The 26,165-nt window shown below is 59.9% G+C and overlaps 1 protein-coding gene and 1 long non-coding RNA gene across 14 annotated transcripts in view; one reads left to right on the top strand and one right to left on the bottom strand.

The window, feature by feature from the left end:
* The window catches only part of RTEL1 (regulator of telomere elongation helicase 1), a 32,548-nt gene extending 7,771 nt beyond the window's left edge, over positions 1–24,777 (bottom strand). For 6 of the 11 annotated variants that reach the window (XM_086702720.1, XM_086702727.1, XM_086702726.1 and 3 more), the window contains exons 1-17: positions 24,639–24,777; positions 23,706–23,955; positions 22,606–22,798; positions 22,241–22,334; positions 21,587–21,668; positions 21,340–21,400; positions 17,288–17,363; positions 16,348–16,432; positions 15,733–15,798; positions 14,287–14,440; positions 6,929–6,967; positions 6,783–6,861; positions 6,090–6,187; positions 5,453–5,508; positions 2,313–2,387; positions 2,160–2,241; positions 28–160 (exon numbers count right to left, since the gene is read on the bottom strand). In XM_086702720.1, coding sequence (XP_086558846.1) covers positions 28–160; positions 2,160–2,241; positions 2,313–2,387; positions 5,453–5,508; positions 6,090–6,187; positions 6,783–6,861; positions 6,929–6,967; positions 14,287–14,440; positions 15,733–15,798; positions 16,348–16,432; positions 17,288–17,363; positions 21,340–21,400; positions 21,587–21,668; positions 22,241–22,334; positions 22,606–22,798; positions 23,706–23,807 — 1,475 coding nt within the window. In that variant the 5' untranslated portion in view covers positions 23,808–23,955; positions 24,639–24,777. Of the gene's footprint in view, positions 1–27; positions 161–2,159; positions 2,242–2,312; positions 2,388–5,452; positions 5,509–6,089; positions 6,188–6,782; positions 6,862–6,928; positions 6,968–14,286; positions 14,461–15,732; positions 15,799–16,347; positions 16,433–17,287; positions 17,364–21,339; positions 21,401–21,586; positions 21,669–22,240; positions 22,394–22,605; positions 22,799–23,705; positions 23,956–24,110; positions 24,568–24,638 lie in introns of those variants that run through there. The other 5 variants (XM_086702728.1, XM_086702722.1, XM_086702721.1 and 2 more) reach the window with 5 other exon arrangements.
* Positions 156–14,794, top strand: LOC147582888 (uncharacterized). 3 transcript variants are annotated; one of them, XR_015249604.1, is made up of 3 exons: positions 156–1,729; positions 7,169–7,347; positions 11,032–14,794. It is a non-coding gene; the product is annotated as an uncharacterized LOC147582888 (long non-coding RNA). The 3 variants fall into 3 exon arrangements; XR_015249605.1 differs by lacking the exon at positions 156–1,729 and having other exon boundaries at positions 6,183–7,347; positions 13,869–14,794; XR_015249603.1 differs by lacking the exon at positions 156–1,729 and having other exon boundaries at positions 6,183–7,347.
* Positions 24,778–26,165: the final 1,388 nt, after the last annotated feature.

The raw sequence follows: 26,165 nt of genomic DNA, 5'->3' as shown, positions 1-26,165 counted from the left end.
CCCCCACAGGGCACAGGGCAGCCTTACATCTGCAGCTCCAGGGCGAAGGAGGACACGGGGGCCAGTGTGCCGCTGGTGAGGATGAGGGTGCGGACGCCCTGGCGGACCAGCTCGCGCATGCTGTGGCCGGGGCTGAAGCACCAGTAGCTCAGCACCTTCCCTGCGAGGGGGAGTGTGAGGCTGGGTGGGACACAGGAGGCCTGCCACAGGCGGCCGCTGGGCCCCGCAGCCCACACGTACATGTCTGAACACGCGGACCTGCCTGAGCCCTGAGCTGAGGGTCTGGGCCAGGGCCCCTCTTTCTTCCTTCAGGCGTCCTGGGAGCATGGGCGGACCCAGAGCAGACCCGCAAGGGGAACATACTGGGGGTCACCTCCAGAAAGGCCAGCCAACCCAACCTAGACTTGCAGACACGGACGTGTGGCTCAGGGCACCGAGAGCAGGCAGGCAGGCTGCCATCACGTGCCCCTGGCTGAAGGGCACACCTGGAAAAGGAAGCAGAACCCAAGCTCTGCTCGAGGAGGAGGAGGGAGGGGCCGTGCTTCCCGGAGGCGGGGTCAGTGCTTCCCTGGAGGGGCGGGGTCGGCGCGTCCCTGGAGGGCGGGGCCAGCGCTTTCCCGGAGGGGACCGTCGTTCCCCCCCCCCCCCCCGCAGGCAGCGCCAGCGCTGAAGTCACCGGCAACAAGACAGTGGTGTCCGGAAGCGGCCGTTCCTAAAAGTGCCTGCCTCCTACTGGCCCCCAGCTGGGTCCGGAAGCTTAGGAAATTAAACCAGCACAAGCAGAATGACTTTAAATAGCACTCCAAAGTCCACACTAGGTCATGGGTCAGCAGGGCTGTTTCCAGAAAAGAACCAGTCCCCTCCTGGGGCCAGAGAAGGTTTTTCCACCTTCAGGTGGGAATCTGGCCCGAGATGGGGGGGGAGAGTGGGGGCTGGGTGCTCTGGCCTCTCCCAGCAGGGCCGGCCCTCCCCTTGCTCACGCACATCCTAGCTTCTCGGGAAGGTCAGCAATGAACCAGTTTCCCACAAACGCCCAACTCGGGGCGGCTATTTCTGAGAATTCACATGAGCTCTGAAGTACACAGGACACAGGGGACGCCCCGCCCCGCTGGCCATGGATACCTGCATACCCTGCCCGCGTGTGAGTGCTCCCCCAGGGCGGGGAGGGGGGGCAGGCCCCAGTGCTGGCGCAAACTGCTTCCTGTGACCTCACAACACGCGAGGGTTGCGCTGGTCTCCCTGCCTTTCATGGAAGCTACTTCCTGCTCTGAGAGGCCAGGTGACCCGCCGAGGGCACCCTGTAACCCTCCTGCTTGGCGCCAGCCTTGCCCATGGGCCCAGCCCAGCTCTTCCTGCTCGGCTCCGTGGGATGGCTGACAGCGGCATGGAAGGGGGTGTGCCGGCAGGGCTGGGGGCTGGGCCCGGAACACAGACCACCGGCCATGCTGAGGGGTGACCGGGACAGGACCGTGACCTGACCTTGGGACCCACTGCCCCAGACGTGTCTGGCAAAGCCCACTCCAAAGGCCAGGCTGCACGGGGTGCTGAACTCTGCCTGGGATTGCCGGGACACTGGCCACCACCAGTGTGGACCACACCACACCACAGGGAAACACACCTTGGCCAGGACAGGCCAGCCTAGCCTCACACCAAGAGCCACGGGATGCCTGACACAGACCCCATCCTCAAGAGTCACAAGTGGCCCCGTCTCCAGGACACGTGGAAGCAGGTAAGACCAGTAACAAACCTGGAGAGTGGGACGTGGGGTCAGGGTAACAGAGGCAGCACCAGAGGGACCGGAGTGGCCATCACACACGACCCTGGGGTCTGGAGAGTGGCCTCGGCCTGAGCTGGCCCCGCACGTGTCTGCTCGGTGGGACGGCATTAAAGCAGCACACCTGTGCCGACGTGAACGTGCCCAGGTCTCCCCTCCCCGTGGGGTGGGGGACCTGGCTGTGCCCTCGCTCCACGGAAGCCCTTCAGGTGACTCTGGGTAGGCCCTGTGCTGTCGGCCAGCTCTGAGGCCCTTCTGTCTCCGCCAGCTCTGTCTGGTTGAGCTGTGGGGTCACGCGGGGCAGGCTGCGCCCGGGGCGGGGGGGCCGGGGGCGCTGTGCGGAGCTGGAACAGGGGAGCGCGGCCCCGCCCCCCAGGCACCATACCTTGCTTTCTGGACGCCGTGGCGTTCCAGGCATCTGATCGCCGAGCTGTCCTCTGGTGACCGGCATCAGGGTGGATGTGCACCTGGAGGGACAGAGGGGACAGCATCCCGAGACCCAGCCCCAGGGTCCCCCCGTCCCCGAGGCAGCCCCTACCTTGTAGGATTGAGAGACCCCAGGCCCCATCACGGAACTAGAAACGCCCTCCGCAGGGTCTGCACTGAACACAATCTGAAAAGCAGACGTGGGGGACAAACTCAGCAGAGACACGCTGGTCACACAGCGTACAGCAGGGGCCACCACTCCTGAGTCGCCCCCACACATGGGATGGATGCTCAGGGCACTGTCATCCCCTACCCTGCCTTTGAGCTCATGGCATCCCTGCTGTGGGACTCCAGGCCGAGGGGCAGGAGTCGCACTTGCCTGTCCCCTCTCCTAAAGGACCCCACGGCACCGGAGACACAGCCATCCCGCAGGGCCCCCTCTGTGGTAGCTAATCCGTGTGCTCTCACAGGGAGCAGGCCTGGGGTGGTCAGGGAGCCAGAGGAAAGGACTCAGTTCACCCCCAGAAGTAAGAAGACAAAAGCGACCCCTAACTAAAATAAAGAGAACCATACTCTTGGCCAAGGCAACAAATGGAGAAAAAGAGTCGAGAGATAACTTTAGGGAAGAAGGCGCACGACGCTGGAAGTTAACAAACCACGTGGCGGGACTGCTCAGAAAACCAAACGACTTTTACAATTAGAAGGAAAACTTAGTAAGACAGTACCAGGAAGCCAACAGAAACACCAAGAGTGCCCCAGGATGCCCTGGGGCCCAGCGGCTTCCTGTCCACGGCTTTGCAGGTGAGCAGGTCTCACGCCGCCCCAGGGCAGGCTGCACCTGCCCCATCCCTCCTGAGGCTGCCTCTGTCTGTGTGGGCTGCAGACCCCCTTTCTCACCCTACCTTGAGGGGATCTGAGTTTCGGGAGGTACGAGGCTCTACAGCCCGCCTGGGGGTGCTCTCAGTGCGGCCTGTGACATGGGCTACCTGTCTGGCCAGCCTACTGACCCCCTGCAGCCCTGGGGCCAGCCCAGCACACCCCCTTCCCACAGGAGTCAGGTCTGGGAGGACCAAGAGCCCGGTCACGCTTCCTCCAGCTGGAAGGGACACACCAGAGAGAGAAGCTGGCCTACAGGCAGCACCGGGCGGGCAGCGACACGGAGCCATCTGCCAGGCCCACTGAGAGCGGCTGCCAAAAGAAATTCCAAACCAATGGGGTAGGGGTGCTTGGGTTCCAGTGAGTCTGCGGGGGAGAATCTGGGGAGCAGAGGGGGCTGCGTGGGACCGGGTTTGAGCTCAGGGCACCTGTGGAGGGGACAGCAGCCCTAGCCCAGCGCCCGCTCATCTGCAGGGACCCTGAGATCAGTGGGGAGTACACGCAGGGAGCAGCTCAGAGGAGAGGGCCCGCCTGGCAGGAGTCTCAGACAGGGGCCAGGGTACCCAGAGACCCGACAGTCACAAGGGGCCATGGCCCCAGGCAGCAGTGGTCTGGAGCGCCTCAGAGAAGTGCTGGGAGGACAGCAAGGCAGGGCCTGGCACCCCAGGACAACACCTACCCACACTTCACACTCAAGGAGACGGAGCTCCAGGTACCAGATCACAGTGGCTCTGGGGGACGTATACCTGCCTTTCCCTGGGCTGCAGGATCACCCACTCCTAGCTCCTCCTTCCTCCCCCCCATCCCAGTCGGACCTCCCCCTCCTGGCCTCCCCCAACCCCAGGCAGACCTCCCAGCCTGGCCTCCCCCCACCCCAGTTGGACCTCCCCCGCCTGGCCTCCCCCCAACCCCAATCGGACCTCCCCCCACCCCAGTCGGACCTCCCAGCCTGGCCTCCCCCCACCCCAGTCGAACCTCCCCCTCCTGACCTCCCCCAACCCCAGGCAGACCTCCCAGCCTGGCCTCCCCCCACCCCAGTCAGACCTCCCCCTCCTGACCTCCCCCAACCCCAGGCAGACCTCCCAGCCTGGCCTCCCCCCAACCCCAGCTGGACCTCCCCCGCCTGGCCTCCCCCAACCCCAGTCGGACCTCCCCCTCCTGGCCTCCCCCAACCCCAGGCAGACCTCCCAGCCTGGCCTCCCCCAACCCCAGTTGGACCTCCCCCGCCTGGCCTCCCCCCAACCCCAGTCAGGCCTCCCAACCTGGCCTCCCCCCACCCCAGTCGGACCTCCCCCGCCTGGCCTCCCCCCAACCCCAATCGGACCTCCCCCCACTCCAGTCGGACCTCCCAGCCTGGCCTCCCCCCACCCCAGTCGGGCCTCCCAGCCTGGCCTCCCCCCACCCCAGTCGGACCTCCCCCGCCTGGCCATGCAGGTGTGAAGAAGCACCACAGAGCACAGAGCCTCCTGTGTCTTGTTTCAGCAAGGACCACTAGCACCAAGAGTCCTCTTAAGAAAGGGCTAGTGGGGCCCTCGTCATAGGGTCCTTTTCCTCAGAAAGGGACGGTCCTCGACAGCTGGCCCGGCAGCCACTCGACTGAGGGAAACAGACCCTGGCTTGTCCACTTGAGCTGAGAAGTGGCTCAGCCAGACCCAAAGACAGCTAGCTGGACACACGACAGCACCCTGGGGGTCAGGAGGCGGCCGTGTCCACAGGCCCTGAGATGTGTGATGTCCCCACTGGTGGCCTGGCTAGGGAAAGGTGGGGTTTGCATGCGCCAGGAGGGGCTGCCCTCACCCCAAAGTGGATCCCAGAGGCCAGAGTGAGGCCAGTCTGGCCCAGAGAACATGCTGGCCGCGCCTGCCGACTCTGAACGCCAGCCCCATGGGCCCCACCTGGGCTCACAGGCGTTGCCCAAACGCACTCACCCCTAGTATCTGAATGCCTCTCTGGGTGGGCTGGCCCAGTGGCCAGACAACGGGGCTGGGTAGACAGAGTCGATGGCCTCTCACTCTGTGATGGACTCATGCTTTGACTTACCTCTGAAAAGCTGCTTCAAGAAATTACTTGAGAAAAGGTGAGAGCGGACGGTGTGGCCACTAAGCCTGCCTGAAACCCAGGGGACCCCGCCAGGCCCCCACGCCCCCTGGCCCCCGGGGAACCCACCCTGGACCTGACTGCCCAGAGCAGCCAAGCACGGCCCGCTCCCCTAAGGCCTCGCAGAGCACCTCCAGGTAAGAGGAGACACGCTTCAGGTGTTGATTCGAAGCATGTGGTGTGGGCGCCTTGGCCTTGCCCCAAACCTGGGAGAAGGAGGCACCCCTCGACCCCCATCAGGAAAGGAGAAGCCGTACCTTCGCCATAAGCCCACCCTACCTGGATGATGTCTGAGAGCTTCTGCAGCCCCGCTGTGTTGGTGAACGGCCCCGTACCTGTGGGAGCAGCAGGCGCTGGCCATCCCGCACCTCCGCCAGGGGAGGCCCCGGACCCTCCGCCCTCAGGAGCCACGAGCAAGCTTGGCCTCAACCCAGCATTGGTGTGGGGCGCGCCCTTGCCGGGGGGCAGTTCCCACACTGCTGCCAGAACGTCTCCGGGGGGTCGGCGGACGGAGAACAGGCTCTGTGCTCAAGTAGGGCTGAGGCTGCTGGGCCACCCCAGGGCCCAGGAGCACAGCAAAGTGACCGTCTGAGATGAGAACAAGGCCCCACCCAGCAGAAGTGGGCCCACGGTACAGCCTCTGGGTGGACACGGGATGCGGGGGGCTCAGGGGAGAGGCTGGCGGGACCCGTGGCTCAGTCGCCTAGCAGGTGCCTCACCACTCTTCCCCTCCGGGGCTGACCAGGGAACATGCTTTACAAAACACATGCCCGTTGAACGGCAGCGAGGCTTCAACACCCCAGGCAGAAAGGGGGATCTGGGGGCAACGTTCCTGCCTGGGGGTGCAGCAGGCTACAGCCCTGAGTCAGGGCCAGTGTGGGGGCCAAGGTGGCCGCGGGGCCCAATGGGGACTCACGTCCTGCCAGGTGCTGGATGATCTGGTCCAGGGAGTCGAGGATGCAGCCTTTGGTCTGAAAGGTTATCTGGGCTTCGGCAAACAGCTCAAAGATGTAGCTGCAGAGGACAGAGGCTCAGGCAGGGCCCAGGCCGCCCCCTGAGAGGAGGCCAAACTTCAGAGCCCTGAGTGTGAAGGAAAAGGCAAGGCCCCACAGGGCAGCTCTGGGAGGCAGGTAAGCCCTGCCGACTGGGCCGTGAAGGCCGAAGGGCCTGGAGCAGCTGGGAAGCAAGTGGGAGTCCCACAAGGCTCTGAGCACAGTGTGACAGATGGGCTCAGGAAGAAGGCAGACAGCAGTGCTCCAGCACATTCTAGGACATTCCACACCTCGAGAACCTGAGGCTGGATCCCAGCACAGCTGTCAATTGTGCCCTGAGGAAAGCTACAACTGGCCCCAGGCCACGATCCCTCGCCTGCCTTTAGGAAATAAAGCCAGGTGCCCTGGGCTGCTGAGACCACGGTCCTGCGCACCCCGGCCAGCCATCCGGGCCTACGGGCGGCCGGAAGAGGAGGCTGGCGGGAAGATGCGCACAGAAGCTCCTCACTCTGAAGGGTGGCTGTGCTGTCGCCCAAGGGCTGGGCCAGAGCTGGAGAGGCCGGGGCCAGGGCAGCTGGGCACTGTAAGGAGAGCCGGGCACACCCACTGTCCTTTACCTCCCTGGCTTGGTGACACCACTCTGGTCCCCCGGCAGCTCAACGGCATCGATGGCCCCCTCCAGGCGAAGCAGGATCACTGTGGGCAAGGGGTCGTCAGGTGCAGCCCGCCCGGCCACGCTGCAGCGGGGGAGGGCAGCACTCACCCTTGAGCTTGGCGAGGTCTTCCAACTCCATGCGCAGCCCTGGGAGAGCGGCAAACGCACAATCACTTTCCACCGCCACGCACCGCATCCTGGAGACAGGATTCGGGCCGGATTCCTGCCAGTTTCCCCAAGTCGTGGCGGTCTGGAGGTTCGCACAGACCAGTCCAACAGGCTCTGAACCCTTGCAGCCCGAACGCAGGCCAGAAGCAGCGGTGTGAGCTGGCGGTGTCTCACCTCTAGGGACACGGGAGCACACGCACACTCGGATGCTCGCTGGAGGCCCAGGACAACGACCCAGCTACAAAGTGTCCCAGCGCCCGCATCGTGGCTCTTGCGAGATCAGATCTCCCACGAGAGGAAACCAGGACTGCTTGGAGACTTGGCTGGAGCCAGATGAGGGACAGGAAAAGCGAGGACAGGTGAGGAATATCCCAGTCTCCCTCAAGGCCTGGCGGGGCCACGCTAACGGCCAAAGATGGGACCCTGAGTTCAGGGAGGATGAGGCTTAGAGCAGACCGTGCTGAAACACAAGTACCCACTGATGACGTTAAAACTACTGTCCTGAGGGGCGCGTGGGGGGCTCAGCCGGTTGAGCGTCCGACTTTGGCTCAGGTCACGATCTTGCAGTTCAAGAGTTCAGGCCCCGCGTCCGGCTCTGCTCTGACAGCTCGGAGCCTGAATCCTGCTCTGGATTCTGTGTCTCCTTCTCCCTGCCCCTCCCCTGCTCATTCTCTCTAAGAATAAATAAACATTAAAAAAATTTTTTTTCAACAGAAAACCCCTACTCTCCTGAGGGGGACAAGGGACCAGTAAGCAGTCGAGAATAAACTCCCAAATATGAAAATTGGGAAAATAAAGGAAAACAAAAAAACAAGCATCTATTCTGCTTTTCCTATAAAAACAATATCACCAGGGGCATCTGGGGAGGCTCAGTTGGTTAAGCACCTGACTCTCGATTTCAGCTCAGGTCATGACCTCATGGCTTCATGAGTTCGAGCCCCACATTGGGCTCTGCGCTGACAGTGTGGGGCCTGCTTGGGATTCTCTCTCTCCCCCTCTCCCTGCGCCTCCCCATCTCTCTCTCTCAAAATAAGCTTAAAAAAATTCTTTTTTAAGTTTTTAATTTCAATGATGTCCAATTTATCTTTTTTTGTGCTTGTTAGTTGGCGTCTTTTTTTTCTAAGGTTTTATTTATTCACAAAAATCTCTACACCCCATGTGGGGCTCAAACTCACAACCCCGAGATGAAGCATCACACGCTCTTCCGACTAAGCCCACCGGGCACCCCAGCTGGCATCACTTGAGACCACGGGCCTGTGTGCAGTCCCAGAGAGGGACACCGAGGGGAACGGGCCCCAGGTGTGGGCTGTGCTGAGCGGCCTCCTTCCAGGGAGGACGGGGTGGAAAGGAGAAGAAACCAGTGACTGCAAAGAGGCCCCGCACACAAAGGGGCTCGCCTGGCGGTCCCGGCCGAGGGTCCTAAGTCACACACAGCTGGCGAGACGGGACAAGAAGGGCACTCTCCCAAGCCCAGGAGCCCCAGCACAGCCCTGAGAGAAACATCAGATGCATCCGATTAGGGCACATGTTGCAAAAGGCCTTATCAACCTTCCTCCCGACTGTCAAGGTTTTTCAAACTCAAGGAAAGTCTGAGAAACTCACAGACGAGAGCTGGCTGGGGGGGGGGTGGGGGGGTGGGGGGGTGGTGGCTGGTGTCACGTGGTTTTCCAGGACAGAACAAGGACATCACATGAAAACTAAAGATATCAGCCACTCCACACCCACAGCACAGCCCTTCCCAGAACAAAATCCACATTCCTGAAACAACTGAAAAAGCCTTCAATTTCACTCCCGGAAGGAAAGCAAACGAACAGCACACCGCAGCCCGGTCTATTAGACCGGCAGGATGAAAAGGCCCAACGTCGCATTCTGTGGCCAAGGCTGTGGGGACACAGACCCCTGCCCACTGCCGGTGGGAGTGCAAACGGTCCCCTGCCACCAGTGATGAGGGGCCCAGGGTTCAACAGCCCAACAGCATGCTTCCCTGTCGACAGCAGCCCCGGATCCTGGAGCTGACCCTGAAGTGCGTGTGCCATGTTGCCCTCACGGCGCCGTTTGTGACCGGGGGTGTTGGGAACAGCCTAGATGCCATACAGACGGACATGGGACATCCACAGGGGGACTCAGGCAGCCGAGGAGGAGGGAGCCTCTGCAAGGGGAGGCCTTGGCCGCGCATGCGAGGAACGAAAGCAGTAAGGTGCAAACACGCGTCTCCAAGGAGCACACGGCCCTGCGTGCAGGGGAGAAGAGGGAGGCAGCAACACACGCTTGTATCTGCTGCTTTCGTGGGGGAAACATAGCCCAAAACAGAATAAACCAGAGACTGACAAGACACTTCTCGAGTAGACGATGACTTCTGGACCCACGTTAACATTTCAAATGCTCAAGAAATAGCAAAGGCGTGATAAAATCAACAGAGGGAGAAAAATGCGTAAGAAGTGAAATCTAAAGGAGAACAAAGGAAGCGGAGAGGATGATGAAACGACAGTGGAGCTGCAGGCACAGCCGAGCCCCAGGGCACAGTATGCGGGCTGCACACTTGGGCCGACGACAGAACGGGTACGAGCGAGCGTTCGGCTCTGGCGAGGAAGCCTGCCGCTATCACGGATGCGTGAGCTGTTTAGAAACAACCGTCTGGGTATTCCAGGATAAAACAAGTAAGTGGACTATTGGGAAAAACAGAAGCCAGCTTTTTCCACTATCAAAAAAAGGATGGTGGGGGGGGGCACCTGGGTGGCTCCGTCGGTTAAACGTCTGCCTTCAGCTCAGGTCATGATCTCACGGTTTGTGAATTAGGGCCCCGCATTGGGCTCTGTGCTGACAGCTTGGAGCCTACAGCGGCTCCTCTGTCCCCCCTCTTTCTCAGCCCCTCCCCAACTCGCTCGCTCTCAAAAATAAATGAACATTAAAAAAAAAAATTCTAAAAAAAAAAAAAAGCCCCCATGTTTATAGCAGCACTATCAACAATAGCCAAAGTGTGGAAAGAGCCCGAATGTCCATCGATGGATGAATGGATAAAGAAGACGTGATGTATATATACGATGGAGTGTTAGTCAGCGATCAAAAAGAATGAAATCTTGCCATTTGCAACTACGTGGATGGAACTGGAGGGTATTATGCTAAGAGAAATCAGTCAGTCAGAGAAAGACAAAAATCATATGACTTCACTCACATGAGGACTTTAAAAGAAAAAACAGATGAACATAAGGGAGGGAAACAAAAATAATATAGAAACAGGGAGGGGGACAAAACAGAAGAGACTCACAAATATGGAGAACAAACTGAGGGTTACTGGGGAGGGTGTGGGGGGGGGATGGGCTAAATGGGTCAGGGGCACTAAGGAATCCACTCCTGAAATCATTGTTGCACTAGATGCTAACTTGGATGTAAATTTTAAAAAATAAAAAATATAATTAAAAGTAAATAAATACATAAAAAGGATGGATCGGGGCTCCCGGCTGGCGACTCTAGACCTCAGGGTCCTGAGTTTGAGCCCCACACTGGGTGTAGAAATTACTTAAACAGATAAATAAAAACAAGACAAAATGGATGGGAAGACCGACGTGGACGGGGAGAAAGCGAGGATGAGACGCGCGGCTTCAGACAGACTGGAGCGTGTGCGTGAGCCCGCGACCCCGCACGCACGGGAAGGACGCTGCCCTGCCGTGTAGAGGAGCAAAGTCTTCCACACAGGGAAATTCCAATTCAGAAATGAGCGGCATCCAGGGGAAAGAAGACACGTCATCTTGCGAACATTACGGTAATCGTTACTTCAGAGACGAATCGCGAACGGACGCCACAGGCTACTTAGAAATTACAGATGGAAGAGCAGAGACTTCATAGCAGGAAAATCCGGCAGTCGTCACTTACCGAGCGATCAAAGTTGGCGTCACCAACAACGCACGCACAGACGTGCCGAGCCTCGTCTGCGATACGAGCCCGAGGGCATGGCACTTGTGGGCGGTCCCGAACGGAGTCACGAGGGCACATCTCACACGTCCCAAGTGCAGGGCGTCGAATGTAACTAACCTTTCTCTTCACAGGTATCTAGGCCACAGAAGAGGACATCTGTCCAGACCACAGCTCTCAGGCCACAGAGACACGGCCACGGTGTGGCCCCCAGACCACGACATTTCCTCTGGTTGTGTCTCAGGCTACAGTGAGGACGGCTGGACAAATTCTTGACAAGAGGGCACTATCGATGTTGGTCTCCCGATCAGAGCAAGGCCACACGAGAGTGTCCTTGTTCTTGGGAGACGAACGCTAAGATACAGAGTATCGGGAAGGACGCACAAAAAGAGATCACCCGTCCACAGAACTCAAATAGAAACAGGAGAAAAACAAAAGATGATTTTAAAAACGAAGACTGAATCGGAAGGAAAACCAAAGCGGACGCCTGCCACGGCGACTTCAGAGAAACGGAAGGAGAAAGGGGGCCATTTTTCACAAGTCAGGGAAGACACAGGAAAGACCCTGAGGCAGAGGAGGCTCTGGACGCGTCCCCGGAGAAGAAAACCGGAGCCCGTAACAAGAGCGGAGCACGGCAGGCCAGGACACTTCCGCGGACGCACAGCAGTCTGAAACCACATGTTGAGGGGGCACGTCGCATGGCGGACACTGGGACACTGTGGCGAAGTCACTGCGCTTTGGAGAGTTCTCAGGGGACACAGACTTGAAAATAAAAACTTCAAGATAACGAGGTTTAAGAAAAACATAAGACCATCCATCCGGATAATCCACTTCTAGGCGTCCTCGCAGAGAAACACGTAGCTGTTCACTCAAACACACGCGCATTCGGGCGTCGAACACAGCTCTGATTCAGCAGTTCTGATGAAGGGAAAACGTGAGACAGGTACACACGGGCAGGGCTCCACGGGGGCAGACAAGCTCCTGTGAGGCTCAGGGACCCGGAGCCCGAGACTGGCTCAGGGGGCCTGCAGGGCCGCACCCGTCTTCATGACAACGCCACCCCTCAGCACGACACACGGTTCGCCTTTCCCCTCGGATGGACCGGCCTGGACGGACCCGGGAGACCTAGAAGACGACACATCTGTGTTGCCCGGCGTTGCCGGCACTACCTACAGCAGCAGCGGGAAATGAACACAGCACGTGATGGGCGGTACCGCATCAGAGCAAAAGCAGAAAGTTACGGCCCAACCACCTTTGACAAAGCCAGATTGTTAAACAGATCTTTTTAACCGTAACAAGACGCCACTCTTTCGATTTTTAAAACACAGTCGTTTTTTAAGAAAAACGTTCTCGCGGCACCTGGGTGGCTCAGTCGGTTAAGCGTCCAATTTTGGCTCAGGTCGTGATCTCACGCACAGTTCCTGGGCTCGAGCCCCGCCTCGGGCTCTGTGCTGACAGCTCGGAGCCCGCTTCGGATTCTGTGTCTCCCTCTCTCTCTGCCCCTCCCCTGCTCGTGCTCTCTCTCTCTCTGTCTCTCTCTCTCAAAAGAAAGGAAGGAAGGAAGGGAGGAAGAGGGAGGGGAGCGGAGAGAGATAAAGAAAGAAAAGGAAGGAAGGAAGGGAAACAAAACATTATTTGTGTCAACGTGCCACGGACTGAACCACGTTCTATAAAAAGATCTGTTCAATTCCTAACCCGTGGTCTCTGTGAGTGTGACCGTATCCGGAAACAGGGTGTTTGCAGATATGATCAAGTTAAGATGAGGTCACTGTGCATGACAGTGGGTCCTACTTCCGTGACCGGTGTCCTTACAAGAAGAGGGACATTTGGACACAGACACACGGGAGAGAAACCCACGTGAAGACACAACGGAGGCTGGAGGCTGGACAGACGCCCCAGACGCCTCAGGAGCCTTAGTGTGGAGCCGACGTGTGGGCCTCAGACTTGGGCCCCAGGGCAGGGGCGGGGAGAGGGGGGTCCTGTTGTTCCAGGTCGCCCGGCTTATGGCGTGTTGTTACGGCAGCCCTGGAGCCTCACGTAACGCGTAATGGCTCGTTACTCACAAGAACAAACACATCGTTGTGACCTGTTTAGTCTCTGTTTGTTTAGTTTCCATTTCTAATACAGTAATCATTGATAAACATTCACGGGAAGACGAATCAGTAAGGTTTCTTCTTAACTTTAACTTTTTTAGATTTAAGTTTTCATTTATTTATTTTGGGAGAGAGTGTGCACGTGAGTCAGAGAGGGGCCGAGAGAGAGGGAGAGAGAGAATCCCAAGCAGACTGTGCACTGTCAGCACAGAGACCGATGCGGGGCTCAAACTCATGAACCGTAAGTCAGACACCTCACTGACTGAACCGCCCAGGCGCCCAGAATTCAGTAAAGCGTTAAGAACATAAAGGTCCAAACCAAAACATTTGAGAACTTCTGTGCCAACCACACAAGCGCCGCTTACGAACCCTCCGTCCATCGGCGCGGGGCTGTGGGCAAGCCAGCGGAGGCCTGACCGAGAGGGCAGACGCAGGTGCCCTGGGCAAGAAGGGAGCATGGAGCCCGCAGGGGGGGCCTCTGCTCCCTCTGGAGACTGTTCAGTCTCCGGTCGCAAAGAGGAAGCTCCAGCTGCCCCCGCCGGCACCCCGAGCCTGACGGCACGACACAGCAAAGCCTCTGGAGACGCCACTGTGCAGAGCGCAAACGTCCCAAACCTCTAGCAACCAGACAGGGGAGGTGCCTACGGCAGAGCGGTCCTGCTGTGACCTTGTCAGCCACTGACAGAGGCCGTGGAGCGGATCCACGCAAACTAACCGTGGCCACCAAACACGTGCACGTCCAGCACAATTACCCTTGTGTTCAGGAAAACACCGGGAGGGGACTGTGAGGAGAGTAAGCCACATACGAGTAACGCTAGCGGGTCTTTGATAAATGACGTACTTCACAGTTAACACGTGTAGTTTTCATTTTTATACAGTGGAGTCTCTACCGCTGGGAAACTGTGGAAAGGTCTTCAGAGAATGATGGAACGGTCAGAGGGCACCCACTCCCTGCTCCGTGAAGCCCCAAGACCCTCCTAACATAATTCATCTTGGGGCACCTGGGGGCTCAGTCAGTTAAGCGTCCGACTTTGGCTCAGGTCAGGATCTCACTGCTCACAGGTTCAAGCCCCACATCAGGCTCTGTGCTGACAGCTTGGAGCCTGGAGCCTGCTTCCGATTCATCTCTGTCTCTCTGCCCCTCCCCTGCTCCTGCTCTCCCTCTCTCTTGCTCTCAAATGTAAAACGCTGAAGAAAAAAGAAGTTCACCTTGTCCCCAAACGACTGAAGAAGGCGCTGGGACCGGAGACCACCGGGCAGCTTGTCTCGTCTCTCGTCTCCCACCTGCAAACTCACCTGAGGCGGCAGAGTCCGCACTGAAGTCCAAGTGGAACTCGCCCTGCTGTGCCACCTTGGTCTGCTCCTCCAAGACCTGGTCTATGGCGTCCAGTCCAGAAGCCACGTCATGGGGGGTCAGGTCGAAGGATGCCGACTCCTCACACATCTTTTCCTGAGAGACCAGCATACACGCTACAGCCAAACAGGGCAGGGACTCGGGGGTCCAGGAAGCCAAGGTGCGGATGAGGGTACAGGAAGCAGAGGCCCCCCCCCCCCCCCGCCAAAGTCCCCCCTCCACGGTCTCTAAGGCCAGGTCACAAACTGGTCCAAAGATGGCCATCCAACCACACGAGTGTCTGAAACTTCGTCAGCAGAAAATTTCCCATTAGAATACAGATTTCTGGGGGCACCTGGCTGGCTTAGTCAGAAGAGCATGCGACTCCTGATCTGAGGATTGAGTTCAAGCCCCAAATTTGGTGTAGAGATTACTAAAACAAAATAAACTTTAAAAAAAAAAAATAGAGAGGGGCGCCTGGGTGGCTCAGTCGGTTGAACAACCGACTTCGGCTCAGGTCACGATCTCACGGTTCGTGGGTTCTAACCCCATGTCAGGCTCTGTGCTAACAGCTTGGAGCCTGGAGCCTGCTTCAGATTCTGTGTCTCTCTCTGTCTCTGCCCCTCCCCAACTCATGCTCTCAGAAATAAATAAACATTAAAAAAAGTTTTTTTTAAAAATATAGATTCCTTGGGGTGCCTGGGTGGCGCAGTCGGTTAAGCGTCCGACTTCAGCCAGGTCACGATCTCACGGTCCGTGAGTTCGAGCCCCGCGTCGGGCTCTGGGCTGATGGCTCAGAGCCTGGAGCCTGTTTCCGATTCTATGTCTCCCTCTCTCTCTGCCCCTCCCCGTTCATGCTCTGTCTCTCTCTGTCCCAAAAATAAATAAACGTTGAAAAAAAAAAAATTAAAAAAAAAAAAAATATATAGATTCCTGGTTTTCCTCAAAAATTCTATCTGGCCCACTGGACCTATCGTCCCCCATAACAATGCCCGGAACCAAGCGGAAGCTTGAGAGTGGCCACCACTGTCCCAGGACGCAAGGCTCCAGAGCACCCAAGCAGCCTTCCTCCAGTGCCCTGGCCAAGGCCAGCCATTCCTGGAAACACAGGCCCTGAGCGGGGGTCACAGGAACATGTGAGGCAGGGTGCAGGTGAGAGAGAGGGGCCAGGAGGTGGCCTCTTTGAGCAGAGTCTGGTTATGGCCACCAACGAGGAGCATCAGGCCAGGCGTCCACTGAGAGACAAAGAGAACAAAACAGACGGGAGGGGGGTACTGGGGGGGATTCCAGGTGGAAGTGGGCCACGGGGCCGGACGGTGTGCCTCGCCTGGGGCTCGGAAAGGTCTGCACTGCTCTCCGCAGGAAGGCGGCAAAGGAGAGGTGTGGCCAACGGCCACCCAGCTACTCACCACATTGTGAGCTTCGTCGAAAATCACAACCGTCCCCTTCAGGTCAATGCTGTGCGCCCGGCGGCTCTGCACCAAGAGGGGAAGGACGCGGGGCTGGAGCCAAGAAGCACAAGGCAGGCAGGGGTGGGCCGGCCCTCCCCCTCCTCCCCAAGCATCACCACCGCACCGCCGGAGCCGCGGGCAATCCCCTCCACTCCACCCACCCGCCGCTGAGCTGGACTTCAGGTGGCCCTTCTGGTGACACACACGGCACGAGGGAGCAGGTACGCGACCCCACACCGCGCTCGCCACACACCCGAGGAACGGAGAAGGAGCAAAGCGGGGCTCGGCCTAGCGTTCCCTCGGGGTGGGGCGGGGTGACGTGGCTGGGGTCTAGGACTAGAACTTCTGTGTCTCCACTGCAGCTGACGTTTCCATAAACAAAGTGCCCGTTTTAAGTGTGTGGTTGGGTTTTGACAGACGCAAGCACCGCGGCTACTGCAGCCACACCCGCCTGCTGCCCTGAGGAAGGGTCTAGTCTCAGGAACTGAACGAGCAAAGGCCCCACCGGCCCCTGTGAGGCCAGGGACACCCGCTGACGTCGGCACTCGGCAGCCACGCGAGCAGACGGCTCACCTTGGCGTCCAACAAGTAGTTGTACGGCATGAAGATGATGTCAGCCTGCTGCTTCAGGTTCCGAGACAGATAGTACGGGCACAGCCTGTGGGGAGCAGGGAGGTGGCGCCGTGAGCACCACAGGGGGGGACCAGGTCCCTGGAGGGGCTCCTGCTGCGGGGCAGGCGTGAGGAAGGAGCCCTCGTGCTGCACGGGGCCCAGACAGGAGCCGGAGCCTGGGGACGGTGGGAGGGCCCACAACTCACACCTGAGTCTTTGACCAGGGACTTCGACTGGGTCACCGATTGAAAATTCCACATAAACAGGGGCACCTGGGTGGCTCAGTCGGTTAAGCGTCTGACTTTGGCTCAAGTTACGATCTTGTGGTCCGTGGGTTCAAGCCCCGCATCAGGCTCTGTGCTGACAGCTCAGAGCCTGGAGCCTGCTTTGGATTCTGTGTCTCTCGCCCTCTGTCCCTCCCCTGCTTACGCCCTCTCAAAAATAAGTGAATGTGCGTTAAAAAAAAATTTTAAGCAAAAAAAAAAAATAAATTTCTACATAAACAAAAACCCCAATGCTATTCCTGGGTACAGAGCTGAGGCAGTCAGAAAGAAAACGCTGAGCCCCACGTTAGCACAACTCGGAGCCTTGAAGCCGTAAGAGGCTGATACACACAGCAGAGAGGCAGGCATGTCCTGTGGGAACGGGCCAAGTGGGGAGGGCAGGTGCGCTGCCCACCGGCTGCTGGAAGCCACAGTGCGTCCTCCAGGAGGCCAGAGCTGCCCGTCAGCACGGTGGTGACGGCTTCCCTGCCTGTGTTCCTCAGAGACACTTCCGTTTTTCACACTGAGCAACTGTTAGCTTTATGACCAGTCGAGGCAACGAGGACCACGGCTCATGGCGTCCTGCCAGAACCCGCCCGGAGGACGCGGTGGCTGCTGCCTGGCTGGGGGGGCCTTACTTGTGCTTGTTCCCACTTTTGACCAGGTCTTCAATGTCCAGGATGGAGGTAGTCAGCTCCTGCTCCAGGCTCTTCTCTGGGGAAAGAGGCAGGAGTAAAGACGTGTCCTCAGGCCCACTGAGTCCCCGCAGACCCCAGAGGGACGCCCAGAACAGCATGGCTCCCACATAGTGAGCAGTGGCCACGGCCACCCCAAGACTCTCCCTCGGGGCAAGACGGGGGCACCCCCCCGCCAGGGACTCACCAGAGAGAACTCCTGCCCTGTCAGCCTGAGGGTCACCTGGGAAGGACCCCAGACCTTAAGCCCTGCCCTGTACCTCAGAAGGTGGCTGCTGGCCTGAGACTGATAAATAGGAGAGGGGATCCCTGGGAACTTGGGGGTTACGGGGCTGGAGGGGGTGCACAGTCCCACGGCCCGTCACCACCATCCCAGACACTCTCGAGGCCGTGCCCTGGGAGCATCTGTCTTACTAGTAGGCTTCAGTCTGGCACCAAGTTGCTTTCTCTCCCCGCCCCCACCCCCAAATGTCAACAGTGCAGGGAGCACAGAGCAGAGGCAGGGCAGACAGGAAGGATGGGGCGCCCCGAGGCAGAACCCACCTGACAGACCCAGGGCCCCTCCCTCGGGATAGCAGCCCATGAGCACCACACCCTGCTGGCTGTCCACCCTGCTGGCTGGACAGCCAGGTGGTCCAGGGCAGAAAGGTGCTCCAGAAGGGGCACAGGACCTTCCCAGGGCCCCAGGAACCCTCTGGGGAGCTGCTTTAACCCGGCCACTCGGGAGCCCTCGCCCAGGCTGGCGGGACCAGGGCTCTCCTCTAAAAAACACCCGAGGGCCCCAGGGCAGCCTCCTGTGGAACTGGGCTTCTGGCTCCCGGCCCCACTGTGGCAGGTACCAGGCCCAGTCCACTGCAGAAGCCGGAACACAGTGACCCGACCCCGAAATGCCCCCAGGGACAGCAGGGAGAGAAGCTGCAAGCTGGCACCGCCATAGCAACAGAGCAGCCAACCACAGGCTCTGTGGCAGGCCAGCCCGGAGCCCGGACACCTTCCTGGGGCAGGGGTGTGGGTTGTGAAGGGGTCCCAGCCAGCGCGGACCCCAGCGCGCAGATGCTGCGGGCGGCCAGCAGGGCCCTTCGCCTGCTTCCCCAGATGCAGGCCAGGCAGCACTCCGGCTCTGCACCTCTCTTCCTCCTACACGTGCCTTTCCTCCTCTCAGACCCCTCCTGCAGTCTCTGCTCACTGTCCCCAGAGCTGGGCAGCTTCTGGCGATGCCCCCTCACGTCCCACGGCAGGGCAGAGGAGGCTGAGACACGGACCTCGGACAGGGCGTGCGGCAAGAACCAGAGCAAAACGCGGAGGCTGGGATCAGGGGAAGACCGATGGAGGCTGGAGCCAGCAGGGCAGATGGGACGGCACCCACACTCTGCCGTGCAGGGCGGGGAGATCGGAGGGGGGGTGGTCTGCAGCCCAGAGGACCAGCACACGCCAGCTCCAGCATTGACTCCACTTTGGGCTGAAAGTGCCCCTCAGCTCCCACCACCCACCTCTGGACTCCTGACCCATCCCTGCTCCAGCACCCACCAGACAAGGTAAGGGATACTGCAGGTGGGGGTGGTGCAGGGGGGACGGTGCAGGGGGGGACGGTGCAGGGGGAGACGGTGCGGGGGGGACGGTGCAGGGGGGGACGGTGCAGGTGTGGACGGTGGGGGGGGGACGGTGCAGGTGTGGAAGGCGTAGGGGGGATGGTGCAGGTGTGGACAGTGCAGGTGGGGATGGTGTGGGGGGGATGGTGCAGGGGGCGACGGTGCAGGGGGAGACGGTGCGGGGGGGACGGTACAGGGGGAGACGGTGCAGGTCTGGATGGTGCAGGGGAGCGGTGCAGGGGGGGACAGTGCAGGGCGAGACGGTGCAGGTGGGGACGCTGGGGGGGAGGACGATGCAGGTGTGGACGGTGCAGGTGGGGATGGTGGGGGGGAGGACGGTGCAGGTGTGGACAGTGTGGGGGGGACGGTGCAGGGGGACACAGTGCAGGTGTGGATGGTGCGGGGGGGATGGTGCAGGGGGAGACAGTGCAGGTGGGGACGGTGGGGGGGGGAGGAGGGTGCAGGTGTGGACGGTGCAGGGGGAGACAGTGCATGTGGGACAGTGCAGGTGTGGACAGTGCAGGTGTGGACGGTGCAGGTGGGGACGGTGCGGGGGGGGGACGGTGCAGGGGGGAACGGTGCAGGTGTGGACGGTGTCGGGGGGACGGTGCAGGGGGGAGATGGTGCAGGGGGGATGGTGCAGGTGTGGACGGTGCGGGGGGGATGGTGTGGGCAAAGACAGCGCGGGTGTCGACGGTACGAGTGTAGACAGTGCAGGTGAGAAGAAGTGCAGGTGAGAAGAAGTGCAGGTGAGGGCTGGAGAGTGGAGAGCTGACCCACAAACAGCTGTGGGAAGGTGGTGGGGACAGTTCCATCAGGAGCTGTCAAAGGTTGTGGCACGTGAACGGGGTACCTGCATGCCACCCTCTTTGCCTGGAATATGGGGAGGGAAGTCAGGGCGGCCACAACGGGTAAAACAGAGAGGATGCCATCAGGCCTCACGAGCCTGTCTGCGGTGCCCACGCAAAAGCAGAACTGAAGGCGGAGGGCTGTGAGCAAAAGGTAAATAAGGTAATGGGGAAACGATGCCGTCAGAGCGACCCCAACACCCACAGCCCTAACACAAACAAGTCGGTCAGCAGTCTCCGAACCAGGGCCAGAGCCGACACCGGGCCACGGGGCCAGCGGCTGCGCTCGTCTGAGTCCCCCGTAGGCCAGGCTTGTGCTCGCTGCTGTTCCAAGGCTCTTCGGTGCCACCAGACCAAACAACACAGCAAACGAGAAGGTGGTGCAGAGCGAGCTCTGGGAACGGGGCCCAGGGATGGCAATTACTGGGAGGTGGGGGATCCCCGGCTCCCGCCCCCAGGAGCAAGCGTTGCCCTGGCATGCTGGGTGCTCCAAAGCACCACCACTGTCTTGTGATTGCTCTCGGGCCCATGTCGCCTCTGTGCCAGGATCTGAGTCCCAACCCAGAGGCAAGAAACAGGGACCTCCCCACCCCCCACCCACACACAAGCCACAGAGCTCTAGCTGCAGATAGGAAACTGTAAAGGCCACACCCCAAAGAAGCCCCTCTGCCATTGCTTTTGGTTCCAGAAGTCCTTGACAGGTGTGAGGGGCACCCCCACCATGGAAAAGCAAAGATCTGACAGATTTGGAGTCAAGGGCACCAGCGCCAGCCCTCCACTCTGGGCCCGAGGAGAGGAAGGAGTATGCACCAAGGCCGTGGGCAACTGCACATGCACCCATCGAGCCACACTAGGGCCAGCTGTTGTCATGACCCTGTGCCAGTCACTTCAGCCACCTCTGGGAGAGGCTGCCCACTCCCCGACACAGCACCAAAGGACAGAGCACTCCCAGGACTCAGGGGAGCCACGGTCAAAGGACACATGCCGAAATCAGAAGGAAAAGCCGGTGGAGCTCGGGAGACCACGGAGAAGCTTCCAGAACCCCCTCCCTGAGCTAACTCCCCCAGAATGAGCCGAGGCTACATGTGAAATGCTGTCTACTGGGAGGCTCGCCAGAAGCCCAGCGCCCAGGGCTTTTGCTGGGGGCTGGTCACGTAGGCAGCCCTGGCTGGAGAGCACCCCAATTCCAGACTCTGCTCAGCATAAACCATGTTGTTTGCACCAACAGTTTAGGCCCTGAGAGCCCCTACCAGGGAATGGCGAAGCCCTGAAATCCCAGTTCCCAGACCGCAGCAAGGCCAGCCTTGCCAGGAGGCCCCTCTGGGATGGAGGCCTCTCCTGCCCCGGCGTATGAGCCGTTCTGCACATGACCCAGGGCAGGCCCGCGGCCAGGAGACAGTGCTCGGACCACTGCACCTCGCTGAGCCCCCGCGGCCACTCTGGAGCCCGAAGGGGAGAGCCAGCAGGCCACGAGGCCTAAGAGGCTGCACGTGCTCCAAGCCCACCTGGCTGTACGCTGAGCGAGCAGCAGGAGTGGCTTCCACGAACCCCCTCTCACCTTCCACGTTATTGTAGAAGTGACAGGAACGACTGGCCACCTTTTTCCGGCACAAGTGGATCTGGGAAAAAGAGGGAGCAGGCCCGGCGGGCACATGGTCAAGAAAGGACAGCGCACCGGGCCAGCCAGGGAGCACCCTGCCCGATGTGTGGAGAGCGAGTCCTGTCCCAGCCCTGCCCCCACCAGCTCTTCACCGGGCTGTCCCGCGGGGGCACAGCCGAAGGAAAGAGCCACCCCAGGAGCCCACCTGCATGTGGTTACTCTCCTGCTTCTTCACCTCAGGGTGGATACACAGCTGCTCCCGGGAACCCAGCACACATACCCTGGGCCTGGCAGAAGAGAGAGCCGTGGGGTCCAAGAACCAGAGGGCACCAGCCCCCAGCGCCATCCGGCAGCAAGAGCATGCGCTGCGGGGGGCACAGTGGGAGACAGAACTCACAAGAGGGAGTGGCTGGGGCCAGAACGGACCCCAGGCTTGGGCGGCACTCTCTCTGCTGAATCGCCCAGAGTGAGCAAGGAGACAAGGCAGGGGAAGCGGGGCAGACGGAGGAGACCCCACCTACTCTGTGCTCCCCCACCCAGGAGGCTGGGGCAGGACGCCAGGACCCCCGCAGCTGTGCAGGGCTCCGACAGAGGCAGGGCCGCCCCCTTCACGCGCCTGCCACGGTGACCCGCGCCCGCAGCTGACACCACACTGCTTTCCAGGACCTCAGGCTGCCGCTAACCCAGCCGCTTTCTCATAAGCAGTGGGCAGCAGGGTCAGCCTGGCCCGCACACAGCCCTGGACGCGGAGCAGACAGTACCCTCCGGGCAGAGTCCAGGCAGAATGCCACCATCAACCACCTGGCCAAGGCCAACCCCCCGTAACTCCGAGGCAGGGGTGAGTGCCGCCTGGCCCTACCGGTAGGAGGTGCTCCGAAGCTCGCTGATGACCTGAGTGAGCTGCGAGTGGGTCCTGGAGGCATAAATGATCTTTGGGACGTCCGAGTAGCAGGCTGCCCAGACACAAGGAAGCAGGGCAGGTCACAGTTCCGGCAGACAATGTTCTCGCAGGCTGTTAACCCAAGGGCACGTGGCCAACTCGACCCTGCGCACCTAGCCCCAGGAACGAGCTATGTGGCTAGCCGCGGCGTTCTAGTGTGAACACGTGGCTCTGACCTGAGGCTCACGGCCAGATGCTGGGAAAGAACGGAGCAGCCTCACCAGCCCACTCTGTCCCTGCGTTTCTTCTCTACGGAGCCCCAGAGGGGCCGAGAGGAGCCTCACCTGTGCTGTCTCCATCGGAAGCGGCAGCTCCCCAGGACAAGGTGTGATCGACAAAAAGCCCCCCCTGCGCCCTCTCGGCGATCTTGTGGGCAGAGATGGTGTCACGGAGGTGCTCCCGCCAGGCCAGCGTGGTGCAGAGGAGGCACAGTGTCTTCCCTGTGCCTGTGGGGCTCTCCAGGATGCCATTCACTTTCTGAACGGGGTCAGGAACAAGGTCACGGGGAAGCAGAGAGAGGCAGTGCAGACCACACCGCCCACCTGACACTGGTCTGGGGCAGTTCTGTCCAGGCAGAGCCCACCCAGCAGGTGGCGAAAGGCCTGGGGAACAGTGGACAACTGGACAGTGCTTCCACTCTCAAACCAAAAGCCAAAAGCTACCGGGTTAATTCAGCCCTCATTAACAAACAGCTTGCAGAACATCACCTAAAGTATTTTTCCGCGTAACATAAGTAGTAAAGTGACTAATTAGGTTCCAAGTCTCAAGACAGAAGACTGTTCTGCGACTTTGCATGCAGACATTCGCACTGTCTGAACAGAACCTGACGACCTATGTAGACCTGCATGCACAGGCGGGAGCCCGAGCCGCAAACCCTGAGACACACAAAGGCACATCAGCAAAGCTGTGCCCCTCGCTCCCGGGACTGGGCACCAGGCTCCTCACTGCAGGAGTCCGTGTCCAGAACAGCAGTCAGGAGCCCCTCAGGGGCTGGGAGCTTCAGGAGGGTGTGAGAGAGCCTACCAAGAAAGCCAGCAGGAAGCAGCCCGCACCCCCCCCCCACCAACTTTCTTGCACACCCCTGGGGTTTGAAGACCTTCCAAAATGACAGTTGGGCACTGACTATCCCTCCATGTGGAAATACCTCCCCCGGATCCTCAAGTGGGCCTCAGGGTGCTCCCAAGCCTATGACCTCACGACTATCCTTAGGAGCGAAAAGTGTCTTTTTCCGCCTACTTCCCTATCATCTTTCCTAGAACCCCAGCCCCATTTATGACTGAGTCCTGTATCCAGAGGGAGACCTCATTCCCAGCAGGGCCCAGCAGGAGTGAACAGGAAGGTGGACCCACTCCCAGGGCACAAAGCCCCCCATCTGCAGCTGTACCTTCTGCAGACACTCCAGGACCTTGCTCATGTACTCCTCCTGGCATTTGTACGGCTGGAAGGGGAAGTCCACTGTCACGCCATTCAGGGCTATCTTGGGCATACTGGCCTGTTCTCAGGAAGGCACTGAGGCTGGCTGATAAGCAGGCTGTGAGACAAAACCCCTCTGAACATCTCAGGATCTCCGCCACTGCGGGTAAGTGATGCCAGCCAGCGGCGCTGGGACGTGACCCTGCTCCCAGCAGGAAGCCCTATGGCAGAGACGGCAAGACTGCTTATAGCAGGCCTTTCTGGAGTGCCAAGCCACCTCACCCATCGATGGGGCAGGCCCTCCCCGCCCCCTGCAAGGTCGAAGGCAAGCCTGTGATGTCCTATCATAAGGAGCTCGGGAAGATGAGGAACCTACACGTCAGCCCTGCCTCGTTCTCCCGCCCCGCGCAGCTGGGTCCTGCTCGGGGAGAGTCGGCCAGACCCACAGAAACAACGACAGCCGGAGCCCGGGTGCAGTCCCACAAGCTCCGCCTGCAGTAATTTCACTTAGTGCCAGCGGAGCTGGAGAGGCCAGACCCCCAGCTTGGGCCGGCCTCAACGTCCAGTACCAGTTTCGCCTGGACACTGGGGCTAACGGACAGTTCACGTAAACACCGAATGACGGCCCTCCCTGCAGAGCCCGGCCCGCAGGGGAACCACCGCCCGGGAATCGGCTCCGCGCGGCGCGGGGCGCAGGCCACGAGAACAGGAAAACTACCGGCCCCAGAAGGCCGCGCGGCAGAATGGCCGACGCGCGGGCGCAAAGTGGCGCGGGGCCTGCCGGGAGCTGCAGTTTCGGGAGGCGCCGCTCGGGTAAAAGTATCTGTTCCAGGGTCTGTGCGATTCACGGCCCAACGTGTGTCCGCGGGGAGCCTTGCACGACCCGGGGTCCCCAGGAATTTACCCCAGTTCACCGAAGCACGACACCGCGTCTCCTCCGCCGTCAGCCGGTTCGGACTTGGCGGGCTGAGGCGCACAATCGTCACTGAACGCGCTGCACTTCCGTCCCTAATTCCGGTCCGCTGCGCGTCGCTCCCCGCGGAAACCGTTCCGCTGCGGAGGGGTCCGCGCGCTCGGTTCCAGGCCCCACCCTGCCCCCGCCGTCGACCCTGAGCCTGGGGAACGGCACCTCCATCGCCCGCAGGCAGAAACCTAGGGTTCCAGCCGTCTCCTCCCTCGATGCTTTCCCCACCAGAGCCTGCATTCCATCACTCCTCCCTGGGCTGAGCCACCTGGATTGTCCAGACAATTGCACAAACCTTCGGATTGGTTAGCTGTGATCCCTCCTCCCCTTTTCTCCCCAAGGGCTGCTCGGGCCTGGAGACCCTCAGCGGACTTTGTAGCCAATGTTCCCCCCGACTGGTGAGGGAAGACCCCCCTGACTCCCCAGCACCTAGCACCGGCTGGCAGTCAGCAGTGGGACCAAGGGGTCTGCACAGCTCTGTAGGCTGTAGGTATTTGTAGATGACCCCAGCCTGTCCCAAAAGGCACCAGCTAGCTGCCAATGCTGACATCAGAGTTTCTCATGGGCTCTGTTTAATGCCTAGATGTGTGACATCGTGCTTAGAGAAGCACATGGACCACTGGCATCCACCCCCCCCCACCTGTCCCACCTGTGAGGGAGTGTGCAGTGTTTGTCTTAGACTCTCAGCTAGAGATTGGAGAAGATGAGGAGACCTGGCCACACACTTGCTGAGTACTCACTCCAAACAGATTTCACTACCATCCACGCAGGCATTGACATGTTTGTCTTCCTAATGGCCTCTGAGATAAGTTCTTTTATTATCCACACTTCACAAAGAACATGCTAGGTGGTGAGCAGATCGCCCAAAGCCAGCAGCTAGCAAGTCTCAGAGCCAGGAGTCCTCCTCTTCAGGTCCACACACCCCTGTCTTCTAAAAGCAGAGGTGTTGGTGCTTCCAGAAGTCCAAGGAAGGTAGGGCAGGGCCCAGAGACTCGAGCCCCCTGGGCAGGACTGGAGCTGAGGACTCTGAGACCCTGAGTTGATGCATGAGCTGCCTGGTCACAAACCACACATGGGGACTGCCAGGCCTCCTACAAATTATAACCTACAAATTCCGTGTACTGAACTTAGCCACGAAAGATGAGAGGGAATGGACACCAAGGCTGAAGGATGACCATAGCCAGCCCCGCCCAGCAGGCACAGAGGTCTTGATCAAGTCAACAAATTTGAGTTGAGCCTGCTGTTACGGGCTTTGTGAGATACCCATGTGGGTCAGACACTATGTGGAACACAAGACAGATGTTAACACACTCGCTGTGTGTGTATCTCAAGGTGTGTTTTGTATACATGCTTGCTGGGCCTGCTCCAGGCTGACTCTGACCCTTAGGTTTGTTCCTGTCAGTTCCCTTTCTGAGCCTACCTCACCCCTGTGCAGGCTCCTGAGATTCCCCAGTTTTATTCCTGTAC

This window comes from Puma concolor, chromosome A3 (genome assembly GCF_028749965.1).
Source record: "Puma concolor isolate L17-30 chromosome A3, mPumCon1.1.hap2, whole genome shotgun sequence".
Classification (NCBI taxonomy): domain Eukaryota; kingdom Metazoa; phylum Chordata; class Mammalia; order Carnivora; family Felidae; genus Puma; species Puma concolor.
Note: the sequence above shows the minus strand (reverse complement) of the source record. Positions and strands in the feature narration are given on the sequence as shown.